A 19,157-nucleotide genomic window follows, 5' to 3' on the forward strand; every position below is an offset into this window, starting at 1 on the left:
TGGGAGAGGTAAAATACCCGCTGCGAATTCAGAGCATTCTTCACAATAAATTAAACAGTAAAGTGCCTTGGGAACTTAGAGGGGGAGAAATTCTTCTGAACTACTTTTGTTAAAGGAAGCTTTGGGGAAAAGGGCCTAGCGGAGCAAGGTCTTCACAGATGTGGTAGGGTCTGTAGAGGTAGAGGGAACAATGAAGGCATGGTCAAGGCCCAGAGACAGAAGAAATAGTATATGTAAGTTGATAACGGACTGTAGAGAGGAGTCATTGAGTACTAACTTAAAGGGACTGTACTTTATCTTGTAGCTAAAAGGAAACCAGGGAAGACTTTTCAACAGTGACTAATAATAAAGATGTAATCATTGAGAATGCTTAATGACCTTCATATGATTGCTGTTTAAAACATCATGCTGACATTTAGATATGAAAACTGAATTCTATTTTCTCAATTTTATGGGTGGAAAATCAACCTGGCTTTAAGGAAAACTGTTAGAATTAATAAAGTATTAAACACTGGAGATTTCTGAGAAATTCTATTATAGATGTAAGTACAAATTATAGCTAATTCATAAAGTACTTTATTTTGAAAAAAATTATGTACTTAAATGTAAGTTTGACTATGATAATTACATTTTTCAGGTTGTGGTATTTGTGTGTAAAATTATTTATATAGTTTTTAATTGATTTAAATAATTATGGAGATAATTACAGGGATTAAAAATATTGATTCCAACCTTTACCTAAAGACAACCAATCTATACCATAAAAGTATATCCAAATATCTGTTTTTTATCATATTAACTCTTAATATTCTAATATTTATTTTATTATATAGTGATACAGAAAAATACATATATATTTAATGCTCACATGATAAACTACCTGCTGAATTTTGTTTCATCCTGGTTTTAAATCTCTACATCTCACTATTCTTGCAAATATGCAATAAATTAAAGAGAACTCATATTTAAATGAATACAATAAGATTTAAGCCTTATCCTTAAAATATTTTAAAACTTAATAATGTTTGCCACTATATAAGGTATATAGCACTTAAATGTAATCTTATATATTTTGGGTTAAAAAAATTGAAAAAGGGACCTTCTGAAAATTAAGTCCTTGTGCCCAGGAACAGTTCTTGGGGTTTGGAACATCTTCCCAAAACATCTTTTTCATTCTGCAAAGGATAAATAACAAAACATTTATATTGAAAATGTTCAGAGTTAATGAATGCACAAACTAGAATTTAATCAGTGATGTCTCAGCAGGGCTTGATTCATTTCAGATGCTATCCCATGAAGATTTCCACAGAGTTTTGGCTGGATCAAATCTAATAATCATTATAATGATAAAAATAACCAATGCTTTTTGAAAGCTCTATGCCAAGCACTGTGCTGAACACTTGGCATGGATTTTTTTGGAGAAAATAATATATTAAAAGTGGCCATCAACTGAATTTCAGAAACAATTCCACTTGATATGGCTCCATCAGCTCACTTGACTGAAAGATCTATTTGGATTCTAAAATCACCTGTCCCCCTTTTCTGCTATAAGACAAAAGTTTCTGTAGAGATTCGGCATGTACGAAATAACATCCTCAGCCCAGACTTCTCAGCACACACTGATGGGGCACCCAGAGAACAAGAAATTCAAGGCTCTTTGCCACACTGGACAGCCTGGAGAGCCATGCAGTGCTGATTTTTTTTTTAATGTTTTATTTATTTTTGATACAGAGAGAGACAGAGCATGAGAGGGGGAGGGGCAGAGAGAGAAGGAGACACAGAATCTGAAGCAGGCTCCAGGCTCTGAGCTGGCTGTCAGCACAGAGCCTGACGCGGGGCTCAAACCCACGAATGTGAGATCTGACCTGAGCCGAAGCCGGAGGCTTAACCAACTGAGCCACCCAGGCACCCCTGATTTTTAAAAACAAACTGACCACTCCAGGTAAATCTTCCTCACTAAAAGCCCTCAACCCCAAATCTACAACTCTAAAAGCCATTTTTACCATGGATGCCTAGGATGTCCTGTTATAAGCCTGTTATTTACTGAATGTATTTACATTTTAAAAATTAATTTCTTCCATGATGTTTATGTGGTAACAGCCCCTTACTTTTTAGGCTATCTTAATTGTATACTGAATACACTTAAACATATTTAGGATATTGTAATGTTTCTGAGTTTAAATTAAGGCTTAAATATGCTCAAGGGCTTTTGTCATAATGATTTTTCACATCAAGTACATTACCTTTGGTGTGATATTAATAACGTTCCAAGCAATAAGATTGAAGAGGAAATAATTATCGGCACAATTACATATAGACCTGCATCATTCTGGTGTTTTTCAATATCATCTGAAAAAGAAATAGAATTCACATGTTGTGGAAGCTTGAGAAAATAATAACATCTTTCTGTTATCAAAAATTACAACAGACTTTTCCTCTGATTTCATCATAAATCTGCATTATCCTTAAAGATAAAAAACAAGAAAGAAAATAAATATATAGTTATGATCACTTTAATAAAATGATTTTGTTCAGAATTATGCTTACTGCAGTTTAGCAAAACATTTCTTTCAAAATTATTTCTTTGCCAATTTCATTTGACCATGTAAGGTTATATGAGTCAAAGTGCCAGTTAAAGCTGTTCTGATGACTCTGTCTCAGCATCTGCTTCTAGGGAAGCCAACCTACAACACCTACTAACGTCTACCTTGTTCACTAAACACACATTGTCCTTACTTTTCTTGAACCACCAAGCATGTTCACTCCTCAGAAACTTTGCACTTGCTAACCCTTTGCCCGAATGGCTCTTCATTTGTACTTGCAGGGCTTGTCCTAAATGTCACCCACGCAGAGAAAAAGACCAATTCTGGCTATCCGAACTAAAGCACCACATTTTTAAAAAAATGTTTATTTATTTTTGAGAAAGAGAGAGAATGTGTGAGCGGGGAGGGAGAGAGAAAGGGGGTGGGGACAGAGAATCCCAAGCAGGCTCTGCGTTGACAGCAGAGAGCACTAAGCAGAGCTCGCACTCACAAACCATGAGAACATGACCTCAGTGGAAGTCAGACACTTAACCTACTGAGAACCCAGGGAGCCGCTAAAGCACCACATTTTAACTCACCTTACTTTTATTTTGCTTCATGGAACTCACCTTCTATCTGCTGTTATATTATACTTGACTTGTTTACTGTCATTCCCATTAGAGCCTTGGGTTTAAGCTCCATGAGTACAGAGCCTGATGTTTACTGTTTAATTCCCAGCTCTTGTGTGCAACATGTATTTGTCAAATAAAAGTGAATGATTTGTTATAATTATCTTAATTCTGAAACCAGGCAAAGTATTTCTCTCTTGAAACTTCATCATTAGGTTGCTTGGATTTGAAGACAATGTGAACAGTAACAGCAAAATCAAAATGTTGATTCTCCAAGCATGGTAAGATGAATCAGAAATTTAATAGGAACAGTGAATTTCTTTCTATAACTACCTCTCCAGTTTTATTTTTTAAGGACAAAATGTTTTCTTCAAAAGACTGATTAGGGGCGCCTGGGTGGCTCAGTTGGTTAAGCCTCCGACTTCGGCTCAGGTCAGATCTCACATTTGTGGGTTCGAGCCCTGTGTCAAGCTCTGTGCTGACAGCTAGCTCAGAGCCTGGAGCCTGCTTCTGGTTCTGTGTCTCCTTCTCTCTCTGCCCCTCCCCCTCTCATGCTCTATCTCTCTCTGTATCAAAAATTAAAAAATAAATAAATAAATAAAATAAAAAATAAAACAAAAGACTGATTAAAATTTAAAGGCTCCTAAGTATGTACCCCCAAACATACTGTTTGGGGTAGATGAAGTCATATGAATTATACAGAAAATTAATATTTTTCCAATTAGTCTTTCTGATGATGTATGTTATTGTACAGCTGCATATCTCTTTTTATTTCGTTTCCATTAAATTTTGTTTCCACTAACTTTTTACCCAATTTCTGACTGAAAATTTTAATCTCCAATACAAAAAGACAATACCATGCTTGGTTATTCTCCTTCTTTCTACCACCAGGGAACCATACACCCTTACTGCAGTCACTCCCTGACATATCTATGTAAGACTCTAGACTCTTCCATGACTTTATCAGGAAGAAAATAATCTGATTGCAATATAACTGCTAACTGAGTAGGAAACCACACATCTGTGTAAACAGAAATCAAAGGAACATTTTTACCTTGGGTAAAACTATTAATTATCTTCGGTTTCCCCACTCCTTCCATAAATACTGGATAAAGACTGAATTGATACTTCTCAATGGGGATAAAATGATCTGAGGAGAAAAATTCATTAAAGGGTCATTCCTACTGAATTAATATTTATGAGTGAAAGTTATATAAAAAATTTTAGGTCACCCTCCTATATTTCCACACATAGAAATTAGTTGTTTTTTATGGATTGAAACAGATTGACTAAGGGAGTTTCAAAAATAACCTAAACATTCCAATTTCTCCTAGTAATGAACAATAATTTTTAAATAATTTTTTAAAATATTGCCCTGAGGCAGAAGAGTGAAATTTTCAATAGCATGTTTCAATGATTACCAATTTGTTCAAGCTCACAGACTATTAGCTTCCAGTTTCCCTTTCTAAGACAAAATGCCCTACCTCCTCTCCCATATCCCCAAAGCTAGCATAGCTTTCATAGGCATTTAGCTTATGTAGTTTCCCTGTTCAAGGCTGCAGGGAGGCTAAAGTCCTATGAAATGCAAAGAAGTGGGGGGGAATGGGGACCAGGAGTCCCCCTTGCTTATCCAGGGGTCCCTTGCAACCATCTGTATAGAAAAGCTCAAAACAAATCTATCAGTGATGTATCATTTTTACAAATGCTAATAATAAAAATTATATATTTCCATGGTTTAAATAAAAGCACAGAAAATACTCATCTGGACAACAGTGGTAATAAACTGAATTTAGTTCTCTATCAATCATTTCTATTTGCCCTGATGCTAGGGTCTTTGGAATGAAATTAAAGCATAAGTCTCTGGAGTGATAGTGTATTATAGGATCATGGTAATCATTAGCTTCCCTACTTAAACTTTATCAAACTTGGAGATACTATACTGTATTATGCACTTTAATCACTTCCTGGAGCAACTGGTCTACCCTGGGGAGTTTATACTGTCTATATCACCAACTCCTACATTTTTAGACCTTTAACCTGGCACCAATTTTCCATTAGTATTATTATATATTGGTACACAGATTTGGGAAAACAATTTGGTGGTAGATATTAAAAGCCATTAAAAATAGTCTAGGAAAAAAGATAAAAGCTATAAGCAACAGAAATGTTCTCAAATAAATAAATGGTTTAAGTAGACTTTAGAATAAAATGCTACATGATCATTAAAAATAATGGTTAAAAGGAATGGGGAGAAAACAGAAACATGCTTGTGATATATCAAAGGAACAAATCAGAAAAAAGGTGATAGGTGATCTGTAAAACATTTAAAAAGGATCAAATGTAATGAAGTGAATGTTTATGATAAAGGGATAGAATTATATGTAGTGAGATGGTCGTAACATCTATATATTTGAAGTTGTATTAACTGCCTATGTTACTGAATTAATAATCACCCTCCTACTACTGCATAAGAGAAACTTATTAAAACACAGCAAACTCACCATGAATATAATACTTCTTAACAGATGAAGGGATTCTAAGCCATTTAGTTTCACTGTCTTCATTAAGAATTTTCCACTCAGTGATAAAATACATCAGAGAGAAATCACTGGGGGATAACTTCCAGGAAAGAATCACACAACTGCTGTTTAAAGGATAAGCACTGAGTGACTGCACGGTATTTACTGAGGGGAAAAGAAGGAAATTTGTTTTTAAGTTCAAAATTAATTTAAAACATCGAATACCCTTGAGGAACATGGAACCTACTGGACAAAAGGAGAAGGAAGAGAAGGCTGACATTTACATAAATAAATAGAATACAATTGTTTTTGTACCACAGAGTCTATATACAAAAATATATGGGAATATATGTTATTGAGGAGAAACCAAAAAGGGGATTTGGGATACAGTCAAGTAAGTTGCTCTCCACTGGAATACTGCACAAGCCTATTAATCATCCTCTCTACTTTCCTCCAAACTCTTCTCTCCTGCTCATGGAGTTGTGCCTTCAAAGAACAAATCTGATCATTTAACACCCTCCTCACAGGGTCTCACTTAAAAGCCTCCACTGGAGGGGCACCTGGGTGGTTCAGTGGGTTGAGCATCTGACTCTTGATTTCAGCTCAGGTCTTGATCTCAGTGTTGTGAGTTCAAGCCCCTTGATGGACTCTGTGCTGGGCATGAAGCCTACTTGAGAAAATAAAAAATAAAAAAATAAAGCTACTAGATTTCCATATGTGAAGACAAAATTCCCTCATGTCCTCTCCTATGCCACAAGGACTTTAGGTCAGACTCTTCTTCTCTCAAGAGTCAGTGCTCTTTCCCCTGCCATAGGATGTTTCATTCCTATACTGCTGGCTTAATAAGGCTTCTCTAATCCTCAATACCAAGTCAGGTTCCTATTTTCTTTTATAAAGTTATACTCCTCTCTTGGGAACATTTATTTCAGTTTGTAAATAGGCATCAACTTGTATGATTATTTGATTAATTAATAAATAATAAAATAATCAAAAAGTTGATTTGGCTCTGTGGATACTGAGACCATTAGTTTTTCTCACATTGGAATTCCCACCACCTAGCATAGTGCAGCATTCAATAAATATTTCTAGAACATCCTGATGGAATATATTTTTAGTGTAAACCACTGTAGAGGTGTCATGGAACTTACAAGAAGCTCACACTATATGTAATCATTAATATAAGTCAAGATATAAAATGCCTTGGGGTGCCTGGGTGGCTCAGTCGGTTAAGCATCCAACTTCGGCTCAGGTCATGATCTCATGGTTCATGGGTTTGAGCCCCATGTCAGGCTCTGTGCTGACAGCTAGCTCAGAGCCTGGAGCCTGTCTTCAGATTCTGTATCTCCCTCTCTCTCTGACCCTCCCCTGTTCATGCTGTCTCTTATTACCAAAAATAAATAAAACATTTAAAAAAATTTTTTAAAGATATAAAATACCTTAAGAAAGGTAGGAAGTACCCCAATTTAGGACATATCTAATTAAAGCAATAAGCAAGACTTTATGGAAGAGATTAGTAGAGAAACAATAATTTGAATTTTCCATTAAAAAGTTATACTTTGAATATGTAATGCAGATTAGAATCTCCTATTAAAGGTAATTTTTAATTCTCTAATCAAATATATCAAAATTAATGAAAAAAGGCTCACTTTTTTAAAGTTATTTAATTATTGAGAGGGAGCATGGAAGAGGAACAGAGAGAGAGGAAGAGAGAGACAGAATCTCGAGCAGGACCCATGATGTCAGAGTGGAGTCTGATGCAGGGCTTGAACTCACAAACTGTGAGCATGACCTGAGCCAAAACCAAGAGTTGATGCTTAACTGACTGAGTCATCAAGGAGCCCCAGTTCATCACTTATATTAAATAAAGAACAGGTTAATTTTCAAGGGTGAGCAAATACTTTTATCCATGTCATATTATTACATATATATGTAATAAATATAACACACTCACATACATGTACTTATTTTTACATACATGCATGTACACACAGAGGCAGAGAGAAAGAGATTAATTCACATACAATTTGCACTGATCCAAAAGATTTAAGTATCGGATTTATTAGAATATTCTCATTTATCATAATTCTATCTTAACATGGTTCTACCACATGAAAACCCAAGGGCCATATTACATAACCAGGGTACAATCTGCTTTGTTATTTTTCAGAAAAGAAGAGATAAAAGACAGAAGACAGACTTTCAGATTCAGGGAATTGCAGGCTTCTTGGAAGATCATTTAGAATGGGAAGAGTTTGTAAAGATTAAATATTGAAAGGGGCACAGGTTTACTATCCTGTACCCTTTCTTACCTTTGCTCATAGGCCATGAGAATGTTAAATTAAAATTCACAAAAGAAGCACCAATTGAATTGACAGCCAGAACTGTAACAGAATGTGCTTGCTCTGTCCACAGGAAAGTGAATTGAGTGTGATTTCCCACATCTTCTGACCATGTTCCGTTGAGGGAAGTATGATGTTTTACCACATATTTTCTTACACTACACAATGAGTCATTTTTCATCAGAGGCTGTAATAAACATGAAAATTGATTAGTTTAAGGGCTCCAGTGCTTTTTATACCAACCAAGCTCATGAACTCTTCTTAAAAATTCCCCACTGGGAGGCAGGGTCAGACCAGGGCAAGCTCTGTCTAGTTCAAGGCTGAAGTACGGCGAGGTGAGGCAGGATAGCCGGTGTCTGACCACAGACACAGTGAAGGCATTGGGGTGGGTATGGAGCACAGAAAACTTGGTTTTTTCCTTTTGGTTTTTTTTTTTTTTCATGTGAGACTCAGAGAAAAAGTCATTTAAAGATAATTAACTATGATACAATTAGGACACTTTTCTACTGAGAAATTTCACACTAATTTTAGAGAAAAGAAAGACCGGCAGAGAGTCAAGAGTTTCTTCATCCGAAAAACCAACAAGGAATAACCATCTGGTTCTGTAAAGCAACAAGAAAGAGCTGAAAAGATATTAATCATCATTTATGTTTACCCCAGTATCATTTGTTTTCTCTTCTTCTCATATGTTGCTAATTAAAGTAACAGAGGCTATTAGAACCATGTATATGGCACCCCAGAATTTCTGCTCCATCGTTTTAAAAAAATCATACCAGATCACTGAGGATTCCAATGTAAAATACATATCTAGTCCAATTCTGCTCTTCCACTGTACAGAGCATTAACTATACACCCACTACCCCCATTACTGCCACCTGTTTCAAATAGCACTCAGTGCTGCCAATGCCTTATAAACCTATCAAAAATGGCTCTACAATAGACTGGAAGTGTTTCTCAATGTATATATATTTTTTGTCATCAAGATTCTGCAAAAGCAGAAAAAAACAAAAAAAATACAAATGCATACACATGTGTGCCTCCAGGGTATGGAACAATCTGGGTAGGTGAGGAATAGGATTTTACCAGGTATCATCAAGTCCAGCCCTACATTTATACAGATGAGAAAAATGAGGCCGAAGCATCTAAGCGACTTTGCCAAAGTAATGCTGCCTTCGCTATAATACATTCAGCTGAGAATAGAATGAAGTTCTCTAACTCCATGCCAGTGCGTCGTAGCTCTCTGCAATCACATCTCAAAACTGAAATGAAATATCAAACTGCAGAGCCTAAAAAATGACAGGATTGTGAACAATGAAGTAAATTTTCATAAGCATAAAAATAAAATTTAAAAATAATGTAAAAAGCAGGAATACCTTCCAAAGTAAAGTAACATTTCTCTCTTTTTTAGTGGTGTCTTCATTAATTATTCTCCAAATTTCAGGTCCTCTGGTAGGAACTGCAGAAGGACAAGGAGCCCAAGTTGTACACATGCTCTCAGAAAGAATAGGTTTTAGCCTACTTGAAACACACACCCTTATGCATTTTTAAGAGACATTTACAAAATCTCTACAGACCTTTTATATCTGTGACAACTGTGTAGGCTGGACTACTCCAATTGCTCCAATACCCCAGCCCATCCAGCCTCTTACAGCGCACCTGGACAGCATAGATGGCACACAGGTCTGGCACCAGGACACTGGCAGAATTGGATTTGGCATCATGCACCTCATACATCTGTAAAATAAGCTTAAGTGTTAGAGTAATCATTACTAACACCTATCTAGCTAAAGGGTCCTGAACTGCATTCTACTTAAAACCTTCATACTATTCCAAAAGTAACAGAGAGCTGACTTTGTGTTTTCTGGCTTTAGAAATACTTGGCTTGGATCTTGAGCTCCTTCAAATGAAGGATTGTCCTAGTCTTCCATGGTCTCCTTCTCAAGCCAAGATTTGGACTGACCTACTGCAACCTCGTTCCTAGCTGCTCTTAACTCTATTACTAATCTCTGTCCACTAATCCTCTGCCCACAGACATTCTTAATAATTTTAACTGAGTGGTTACATAGTGATATCTCTGATAGTCTCCTCAATAACATGGTAAATTGTCATATTCCTTTCTGCTAAAATCAGGATGATCTAAAGGCATAATTAGGGTTCCTGATATTCCTGGGTCTTTGCCGGCTACCACCTGAAAACTGACATGGGCTGTCATCAAATGCACACTTGCCACTATGGGTGTGATTTGGGTTGTTTGGTAAAAGCAGCTTCTTCTAAAATGTGTCCATTGAACATAAGTGTACTAAAGAATTCTAGATGTTAAAGGAAAAGGGGTTCCTTGCTAAATTGAGTTTGAGAAACACAGAATAAAATAAAGTCACAAATGTTACTCTGATGCAGGACCTCTCTAAACCTTTAATATGTAACACAGTGCAATTCTGTACTAGGAACACACAGTGATACAGGGGTTCCTACATTTATTCATCCGTGCAATCTTTTTTCAAGGAATATTTCAATATTCGGTCAAACTCATTTTGGGAAATGATGGGTTACCTGGGTGGCTCAGTCAGTTAAGTGCTCAACGTTAGCTCGGGTCATGATCACACAGTTCATGAGTTTGAGTCCCACATTGGGCTCTTTGCTGTCAGTGCAGAGCCCACTTCAGATCCTCTGCCCCTTCTCTCTCTGTGCTCTTCCCCAACTCATTCTCTCTTTCTCTCTCTCAAAAATAAACAATAAAATAATTCTTTAAAAAGGGTTAGACCTATAGAAATATCTACTTAACAAAAGTAGTAGCTACAGAATACAGGAAGATGTACTTTTATGCTAATAAAATTAATCATATGCAATTAAATTCTTAAACGGTTATAAGAAATAACATTCAGTGAGGCAAACTAAGACATTTCTAGGTAAAATGTACCTTCCACTGTACTTCTTTTCCACTTAAGCCATAGCGAATCTGGAATTTAAGATTATTTTCTGGAAAAACTGGCTTTTTCCAAGATATTTTCAATACTCCAATTTTTACAGTAATTTCCACTTTCACACTGGATGGAGGCAGTGGTTTCACTAGAAAATTTAAAAATAGTACTGTATAACAGCAATTTAAACAGTGATAATATTTTTAAAACATTATTATGATGTTATAATTTTATACGCTATAAAGCATCTATCCTTCTCAGAGCTTTCTTATTCATTATTTCACTTGATCCCCTACAATTTTATGTGATACATAAGTAAGGGATTATCTCACTATTTTGCAAATAGTGAAGTTGATTAAAAAAAATCAATACACTGATCAAGTCACTCTGCAAGTAACTGTAAAATCTGACTAAAAAGTGAGCCATTAGTTCCATATGCAAAAGAGTCCATACTGAATAAAAGGAAAATAGGAGCGCCTTGGTGCCACAGTGGGTTAACGTCTGACTCTTGATTTCAGCTCAGATCATGATCTCATAGTTCGTGAGTTTGGGCCCCGCATGGGGTTCTGCGCTGACAGTGTGGAGCCTGTGTAGGATTCTCTCTCTCCCTCTCTCTCTGTTCCTCCCCCATGCACACTCACTCTCTCTCACTCTCGCTCTCTCTCAAAATAAATAAATAAACTTTAAAAAAATTTTAGGGGCACCTGAGTGATCAGTTAAGCATCTGGCTTCAGCTCAAGTCATGATCTCACAGTTCCTGAGTTTGAGTCCCATGTCAGGCTCTGTGCTGAGCCTGGAGCCTGCTTCAGATTCTGTGTTTCCCTCTCTCTCTCTCTCTGCCCCTCCCCAGCTCATGCTTTGCCTCTCTCCTCCTCTCTCAAAACTAAACATTAAAAAAAATTTTTAAAGGAAAAATACAACATTCACTGCATTCATTACCACATGTGTGAGTTTCAAACTGCCCTACAGTCTATTATTAAGTATCTCTAGGTCAAGGTCAGAGACAGTTTTACAGAGTAAAGCCTTGATTCTCTATCATCTGAGGAAAACGGGCTTTTGAAGGGCAGAAATAGAGGCACAGATGACTAGAAGGGCAAGAGCTTTAAAAAAAAAAAAAAGTACAGGTCAATGTGCAAACTCAGCATATTTGGGAACCAAGAGTCCCAACATTCCAGCACAGCAGTGTGAACGCTGAAGCTCTGCACTTATCAGTAACACCTCAGACTGCTGATGACCAAAACCTCTAAACCTTCTCAGTACTAATGTTTCTCAGGCTTATTCAGTTCCTCATATATGAAGAAGACATTCTTCACCAACCAGTAAGATGACATGCATTTCAACTCCTGAAAAGTTAATCCCTCCTCAGAAAAGAAAGTGGGAAAACACGAGAGCCGCTAAAACATTCAATCTGGTATCTTGAATCATATGGCTATCATACGGATACACTCCATGACTATCTAGTTTGCAGAAAGGATGCTTTAAAGTACAAGAGTCTGCACACTTCCCACAATAAACACACTGAGGAGGAAGGAGAAACTTTCCACATAGTATGGATAATAAACTAGTCACAGGGCATTTACATGTCTAGCCCATGTTTACAAAGCTAGTAACACATGGAGCTGGCATTTGGATCCTAAAGTTAAATCTCCACCTTGTTTTCTAGTACTAGAAAAGCCTAACTTAAACTCCTTATTTTAGTACTGAAAAAAATAACATCAAAAATTGTTCTGATAGCATATAGAACTGAATTAATATTGTCATATATTATATGTGAAGTTATAAATGTGCATATTTGTGGGGTAGGAGGGTTCCATGCTATTCCAAGATATGTAGTACTAAAGAAGTACTCCTTACAGTAAACAGTAAAATCCCTTTAAATGGAACCAAACTAAATAATATGTGTGTGTGTGCACGCACCCATGTGTATATGTGTGTGCGGGGGGGGGGAATCAATTAATTGAGACTCTATGGTAATTTTAAAAACTAAGATTTATGACTTTATCACATATATAACAAAATATAAGTTTTAATTCATATATGTACTAATTATTTGAAAATATAATGAATTAGGAGCACCTGGGTGGCTCAGTCAGTTAAGCATCTAACTTCGGCTTAGGTCATGATCTCACAGTTCATGGGTTCAAGCCCCACACTGGGCTCTGTGCTGACAGCTAGCCTGTCTTCAGATTCTGTATCTCCCTCTCTCTCTGACCCTCCCCTGCTCGTGCTGTCTCTCTCTGTCTTTCAAAAATAAATAAAAAACACTAAAAATTTTTTAAATAAAAAAAGAAAATATAATGAATTAAATATTGATTTTTGGCATAATTTGCCAACAAAATAGTATATAGGATCAAAAGATATTCTTTTACCTCTGTTGCATAATCATAAATAGGTCATTTTTCAAAGATTTTGCAGCAATATTGGAGGAATATATTTTTTAATATATTTCATAACATATCTCAATATGTTCTTAATCCTTTGAAATCAATTGATGTTTTTTAAACATATTTAAAAATATCATAATGGATATCATATTTATTTTTTCTTCTTCACTGTAGTCATTTTGAATCCTTCTGTACTCCACACAGCCTCACAAATTAAGCCCTTGGGTTATGACTACTGAGATTACAAAGTCCATCACAATATGCAAATTAAATTTCTAAATTAAAAACACAAAATGTTTTCATAAGTACATTGGGAGAAAAACCGAGAAGTATATTACTTACAATAATATTACTGCTACATTCTATTCCCAATGACCAATATAACTTACCACATTATATGCTGAAAATATTCCTATCACAAAAACACTGTGCTATAAATAAAACAAAATAAAAACAGTAAAACTTTCTAAGGTTGATTGTCTTCTCAATTCCACTGTAAACACACAAAAAATTTGTTTAAAAATAGTGTTATCTAAAAATGGTAAAACATAACAATTACCATGAATCAACCTGAATCCAAATCTGCTAATAAACACACAACACAGTTTGACATACCCACGGAATCAGGAACAATACACGTTGGTGGAGAGTTGAGTGAACCCAAAGAGTGACTGATTCTAATCCACATTGTATAGCCGGATAATAGAAAGATTGGCTGAAATACGCATTCATAAAAACCATCTCTCTGCAAACGGCAATCTTTGGATTCAGATGTGGGAGGAATAGATGGAACATCAGAACAGTAAAGGCTGCTCCTTAAAAGATACAAGAACAATCCGTTAATATACAACATTGACAAAAACGATAAAATATTGGAGAGAACACCATAGTTTTTATTCCACTTAAAAGAGATGTTCTTATTGGAAAGGTGTTTTTTTATTTCCCCACTGTATCACAATTTTATGTTACTTCCATAAAAATGACAATAAACCTTATTAAATATTTTATGAGATGCTAAATGAAAATGCAAATAAGATAAATGGTATTGCTCTAAAAAGAAGACAAGGATCCAAATAGAGGTAGAACCTATGACACTTGAAAGTTAACTGTGTCCTAATCAACACTCTACCTCAGAACATATGAAGCATTCCTCCTTTTCTTTGAAATAGACCTTCTGCCAATATGGTATTTAAGTGGTTAAATTAGCATTTCCTATTTCCATAAAAATGGAGTAAGGAGGTTACAAGAAAATGAAAAACTTATATTCTCCTGTTTCTCATTTTCCATTTTTTTGTGACACTTTTCTTGCCTATCTCCTCAAAATTACAATCATTGGGGTGTCTGTGTGTGACTGAGTGCTAGTGGGGACAGGGGAGAGATGAGAACCAGGTGTCATGAGTCAGCTGGTAAGAAGAACCCTGACCGGGTACAGAAGCACAGTAATGCCCCATTTGGAATGCAAAGCTTATGCCTTGTCATCATGACAGCAATAGCCATTTATTGAATATTTACTGGGAGAAATTCTATCACTTAACTATAATTAAATGGAATTTATCATTAATTCTCATGGAAACCTTGGAAGTACTATTATTTGTTCCATTTTGCAGACAAGGAAATCAAGGCTTAGAGAAGTTTAAAAAAACTTGCCCAAGTACATGCAGGGAGTTTCACACTCTTCTGTAAATATTAACAATATAATTGAGGCACAGAGCTTATGTGATGGTGATCCACAAACACCTTTTTTAATGTGAAAATACCATGGAAGGAATATAAAGATTGATTATAAAAGTAAAATGGCACCCCATGAACACTGTATTGATTTAAAAATACTTCTATCAGGTAAGATGAAGCCAGCTATTATCCCCATGTAAGAAATGAAGAAACTGCCCCATTTTTTCTAACACTACATAGTAATAGACTGGTCACTTTAGGGACAGAGTTCAGATCACAGTGTTTGAGAAAGGGAATTTGTTTTTCAAGTAGAAAATTCAGATTTTAAGAATAAACGAGGATAAATGATACAAACTGGAAGACCTCAGTAAGGACCCCAGTATGAACAGAAATTGAGGCATGGTGTTTGAGAGCGGACACATCACTGAAAACTACTAGGAGAGATTATAAAAATAAAAATGTATCCACCTCTTCCTAATCAAGAGTCCTATTATTTCAGATGGTACTATAGGAAGATGATGTCTTAGATTCATTTCAAAACAGGGAAGGGTAAAAATAAACACAAATTACTCTTTATTACAGCACTTCACTCCTTATTTAGCATTTCTTTATTAATCTTTCCTATTTCTAAAAGCATTCACATTATCTCTTACAATCTTTGTGCAACTACTTCTGACTTTTTCCAAAAGATTATTTAGCAAATGATACTGGACTTCTATAATTGTGGATATTCTCCTCTGGTCAATTCTCTAAGTCAAACTAAAATGTACAAAAGCCAATTCTTCTCGGATTTCATTCAGTAGTTAAAAGGCAATTATGGAAGATCAATTGATTATCAAAAACATAATTTGAGGTAAAAACAGGTTATATTTAGGTCAATGTAAATTTTTTCCAAAACTCGCCAATTTATTTAATCCCTCAAAAATTTCCTAATTAAGTATATGATACCTTCCTCTATTAAGAAGAACATCTACTAGACTACTGTTCTGATGATATTTCTATAAAAAGTTTGATCTCACCATATCCAGAGAATAATAACACAGCAAAAATAATACGTACCTATGATACCTCAACTGCAAAGTACTTCCCATGAGTGATTGGATTGCATTGGTTGACCATCTGCAAGTCATTTTAGTTAAGTACCCATCAGTTTCACATGATATATTGATATTGACATCTATTTAAAACACATTAAAATATTAATACAAAGCAAAATCACCACAAATTTTTTAATGAAAATAAAATTTCCTTACATTATCAATGGGACTCTAATATAGAGTCCAAAATAAAAACCTGTCTGTGGAAGGAAACGAGCAGCTCCGCGTCCTTACCAATCACATATAACTCAGCATAGCGATGGTGGCATGCATGCTCGCTGCAGCAGTACACTGCGTCGTAGGTGAACTTCCCTCGAGGCGTGGTTGCATTCAAATTAGGAAAAGTAACTTTGCTAACATGGTCACCCATGACATTATACTGGCTTTGAGGAATTTTCTCAGCTAAATTCATCCACCAAACAATCTTTTTTGAGGAAACAATCTCATTTTCATTTTTATAAATGCAGTGAAAAGAAACATTAGACCCAACACTTGTCAGAATTTTAGGCGGAAAGTATATGACATCTGCAATAAGAGAAGAAAGGGAAGATATCAGATGAAGACCAAAAACATCCTGTATGGAATTTATACTAAATAGAAAAGATTTACAATGCAATCAGGATCACCTGCCAAAAATAAAATCAATGCACTGTTTTGCTCATTTATGTACAGGTATATAGTATCCAGGCATTCCCATTCCCAAATGACTTGAACTTCCAAAATGTCTACATATTTTCTAAACATCGAGAGTTACTTACTACAAAATATGTTTTAGTGAGTAATTGACACCTGCTAACTGACAGGCAGAAAATGAATTTAAATGAAATATAATTCCACAATGACATGTTTTTTTATCAGCCACTGCATTAAGAATCAGTGAAACTTAGGCTAAGTTCTTGAATCAAATCACTATAAGGCAAAATCCTGAAGAAAAATGGTGGTTGCTATGGTCTCCTTTGGATACATGAAAATTTCAAATCAGGAGGTAAAGTTGAAAAATAAGCTTTAAATAAGAGAACTGGTTAGGGACACGGCTCAGTCGGTTAAGCGTCCAACTTTGGCTCAGGTCATGATGTCATGGTTTGTGAGTTTGAGCCCCATATCTGATTCTGTGCTGACAGGTCAGAACCTGGAACCTGCTTCAGATTCTGTGTTATGTCTCTCTCGCGCATGCGCACTCTTTTTCTCTTTCTCTGCCCCTCCCCTGCTCTCTCTCTCTCAAAAAATTAAATAAGCATTTAAACAATTTAAAAAAAAAGAATTAGTTAGGGAATGTAAAATCAAGAATGCACAAATGCACCAAAACAGGAAAAAAAAAATACTGATCTGTAATATTTTAAGTTACTTAATGCCAGTATACTCTGGTTAAGGATAAGAGGAACTAATATTTTTCTAAAATATTATTTTTAATGCCTCTACACTATTCCATACTATTTTTTGGCCCCCTGTTATTGGAAATATAGTTTGCCTATAGTTTTAATTAGAAACAGAATAAAAGTGTTTACATAAGAAGAAATTATTTCTGCCAAAGTGCATTATAAAAACAGTATATTTCAGTTAATCCATGATTTGCCATTTTCTTCTGAGAGAATATGAATATCTGTTTCTGTACATATCATCTGGACTATCCCCCAAAACAAAAATGAAAAACTTTATTGATTTTTATTATTTAAGTTTATTTTCTTTTTTGCAATAGCAGGCTAAACTCCATGGCCTTTGTATTTAGAATCCATACAAAACATGTGTATTTTGTACGTTTGCAGTAAAACATAAACAGGAAAAAAAGGAGCAGCATGAAATCACTGGACAGAAGACGGTCCATTAGATTTTTAACCCTCGCCTAGGAGGCACTCAAGCCTTGTTAGTACATTACTGACTGCACACAAGTACCTAACACAGATCTAAAAGATCATTAACCTACCTTCAAAATGCTCCAAATGTCATTACTTAGTGGCTTCAAAAGTTGAAGAGTAATTTATTTTTTTAAAGAGTACACATTAGATTTCAAAAGCTAAGCTGAATTTTTAATGTTTAAAGGTAATGAAAAACTCAAAGCATTTCACTTCAGAATTGAATGCCTCAGTAAGGCTTAATCAAGAAATGCAGTTAAAGTCATAGTATTTTGGCAAGATTAAATATTAAAATATTAGCTTACAAAGAAGAAAAGTCGTTAAAAACCTGATGATGTGTAAAATTTACATTGAATATACAGAAATTAATATGAAATAAATGAATATTTAATGTTTTAAATTATATAAATATATATTTTATTCTCAATTAAGATACTACACAACATTTAATTTGGAAAATAAGAAAATAATAATTTTCTTCTGATGATAAGGTACCAATACTTTTGCAGGGTCTATACTAATGAATTTCATTAAGAGGAAAATCTATTGATAAATCTTAGTGAATTACTTACATGAGCATAAATCATGAATCAAAACATTTTAGTTTAAGTTAGTTTACAATGTGTTTATTATAGCTACAGAAAATAGATTATTAAATTTTCAAAGCAGACTTCCTATTTTTCTTTGAGGGGAAAATATTTTCTCTAGTGCATTATAAGCACTGCCAAGTATAAAATGTAGAAATTATCTGTTTCTCCTCTTCTTTGGCAGCACAAGAATGTGATTAAGAAAGTCAAGAAGTGAGCACTTCTAAAGTTGTTTTAAGTGTGTAGCATAACTTAATTGCAATACTGTTAGACTTCGTAAGTTCTGCCAGGGTCCTGGGTTTTCCTTCCAAAGTCCAAGATCTCCCAATAGCTACAGAGAAAGAACCTAGCCAATACATTTTCAAAAAATCTGTTAAGAATTCCTTGATTAGAAATGGTCAGTGCTTCATTAACAGAGTACTCTGTAGGTATAGCTTTAATAAATCAATGAATAAGAAGTAGTAACTATAAAGGTACTGATAGTTAGTATTCTGTTTGCTCTGGCAGCAATACATTAGACAACCTCTGTTCAAAAAAAATCAGTAAAATCCAAAGTGTTTGGAAATGATAAAGCAAGTGTACTGATTCGTTCTAAATGAGTTAATGCCTCAATCTTACAGAATACTTCTGTTTGGTGGATG

General features: G+C 35.1%; 1 protein-coding gene across 1 annotated transcript in view; it reads right to left on the reverse strand.

The window, feature by feature from the left end:
- LEPR (leptin receptor) overlaps window positions 1-19,157 on the reverse strand; it is a 76,800-nt gene that overhangs the window by 12,453 nt on the left and 45,190 nt on the right. The window contains exons 9-19 of the mRNA XM_029947759.1: window positions 16,314-16,604; window positions 16,042-16,159; window positions 13,927-14,126; window positions 10,927-11,075; window positions 9,584-9,743; window positions 9,383-9,465; window positions 7,980-8,196; window positions 5,653-5,835; window positions 4,206-4,301; window positions 2,244-2,349; window positions 1,100-1,175 (exon numbers count right to left, since the gene is read on the reverse strand). Coding sequence (XP_029803619.1) covers window positions 1,100-1,175; window positions 2,244-2,349; window positions 4,206-4,301; window positions 5,653-5,835; window positions 7,980-8,196; window positions 9,383-9,465; window positions 9,584-9,743; window positions 10,927-11,075; window positions 13,927-14,126; window positions 16,042-16,159; window positions 16,314-16,604 — 1,679 coding nt within the window. The remainder of the gene's footprint in view (window positions 1-1,099; window positions 1,176-2,243; window positions 2,350-4,205; window positions 4,302-5,652; window positions 5,836-7,979; window positions 8,197-9,382; window positions 9,466-9,583; window positions 9,744-10,926; window positions 11,076-13,926; window positions 14,127-16,041; window positions 16,160-16,313; window positions 16,605-19,157) is intronic.

This window comes from Suricata suricatta, chromosome 8, assembly GCF_006229205.1.
Source record: "Suricata suricatta isolate VVHF042 chromosome 8, meerkat_22Aug2017_6uvM2_HiC, whole genome shotgun sequence".
In the NCBI taxonomy this organism is placed as follows: Eukaryota; Metazoa; Chordata; class Mammalia; order Carnivora; family Herpestidae; genus Suricata; species Suricata suricatta.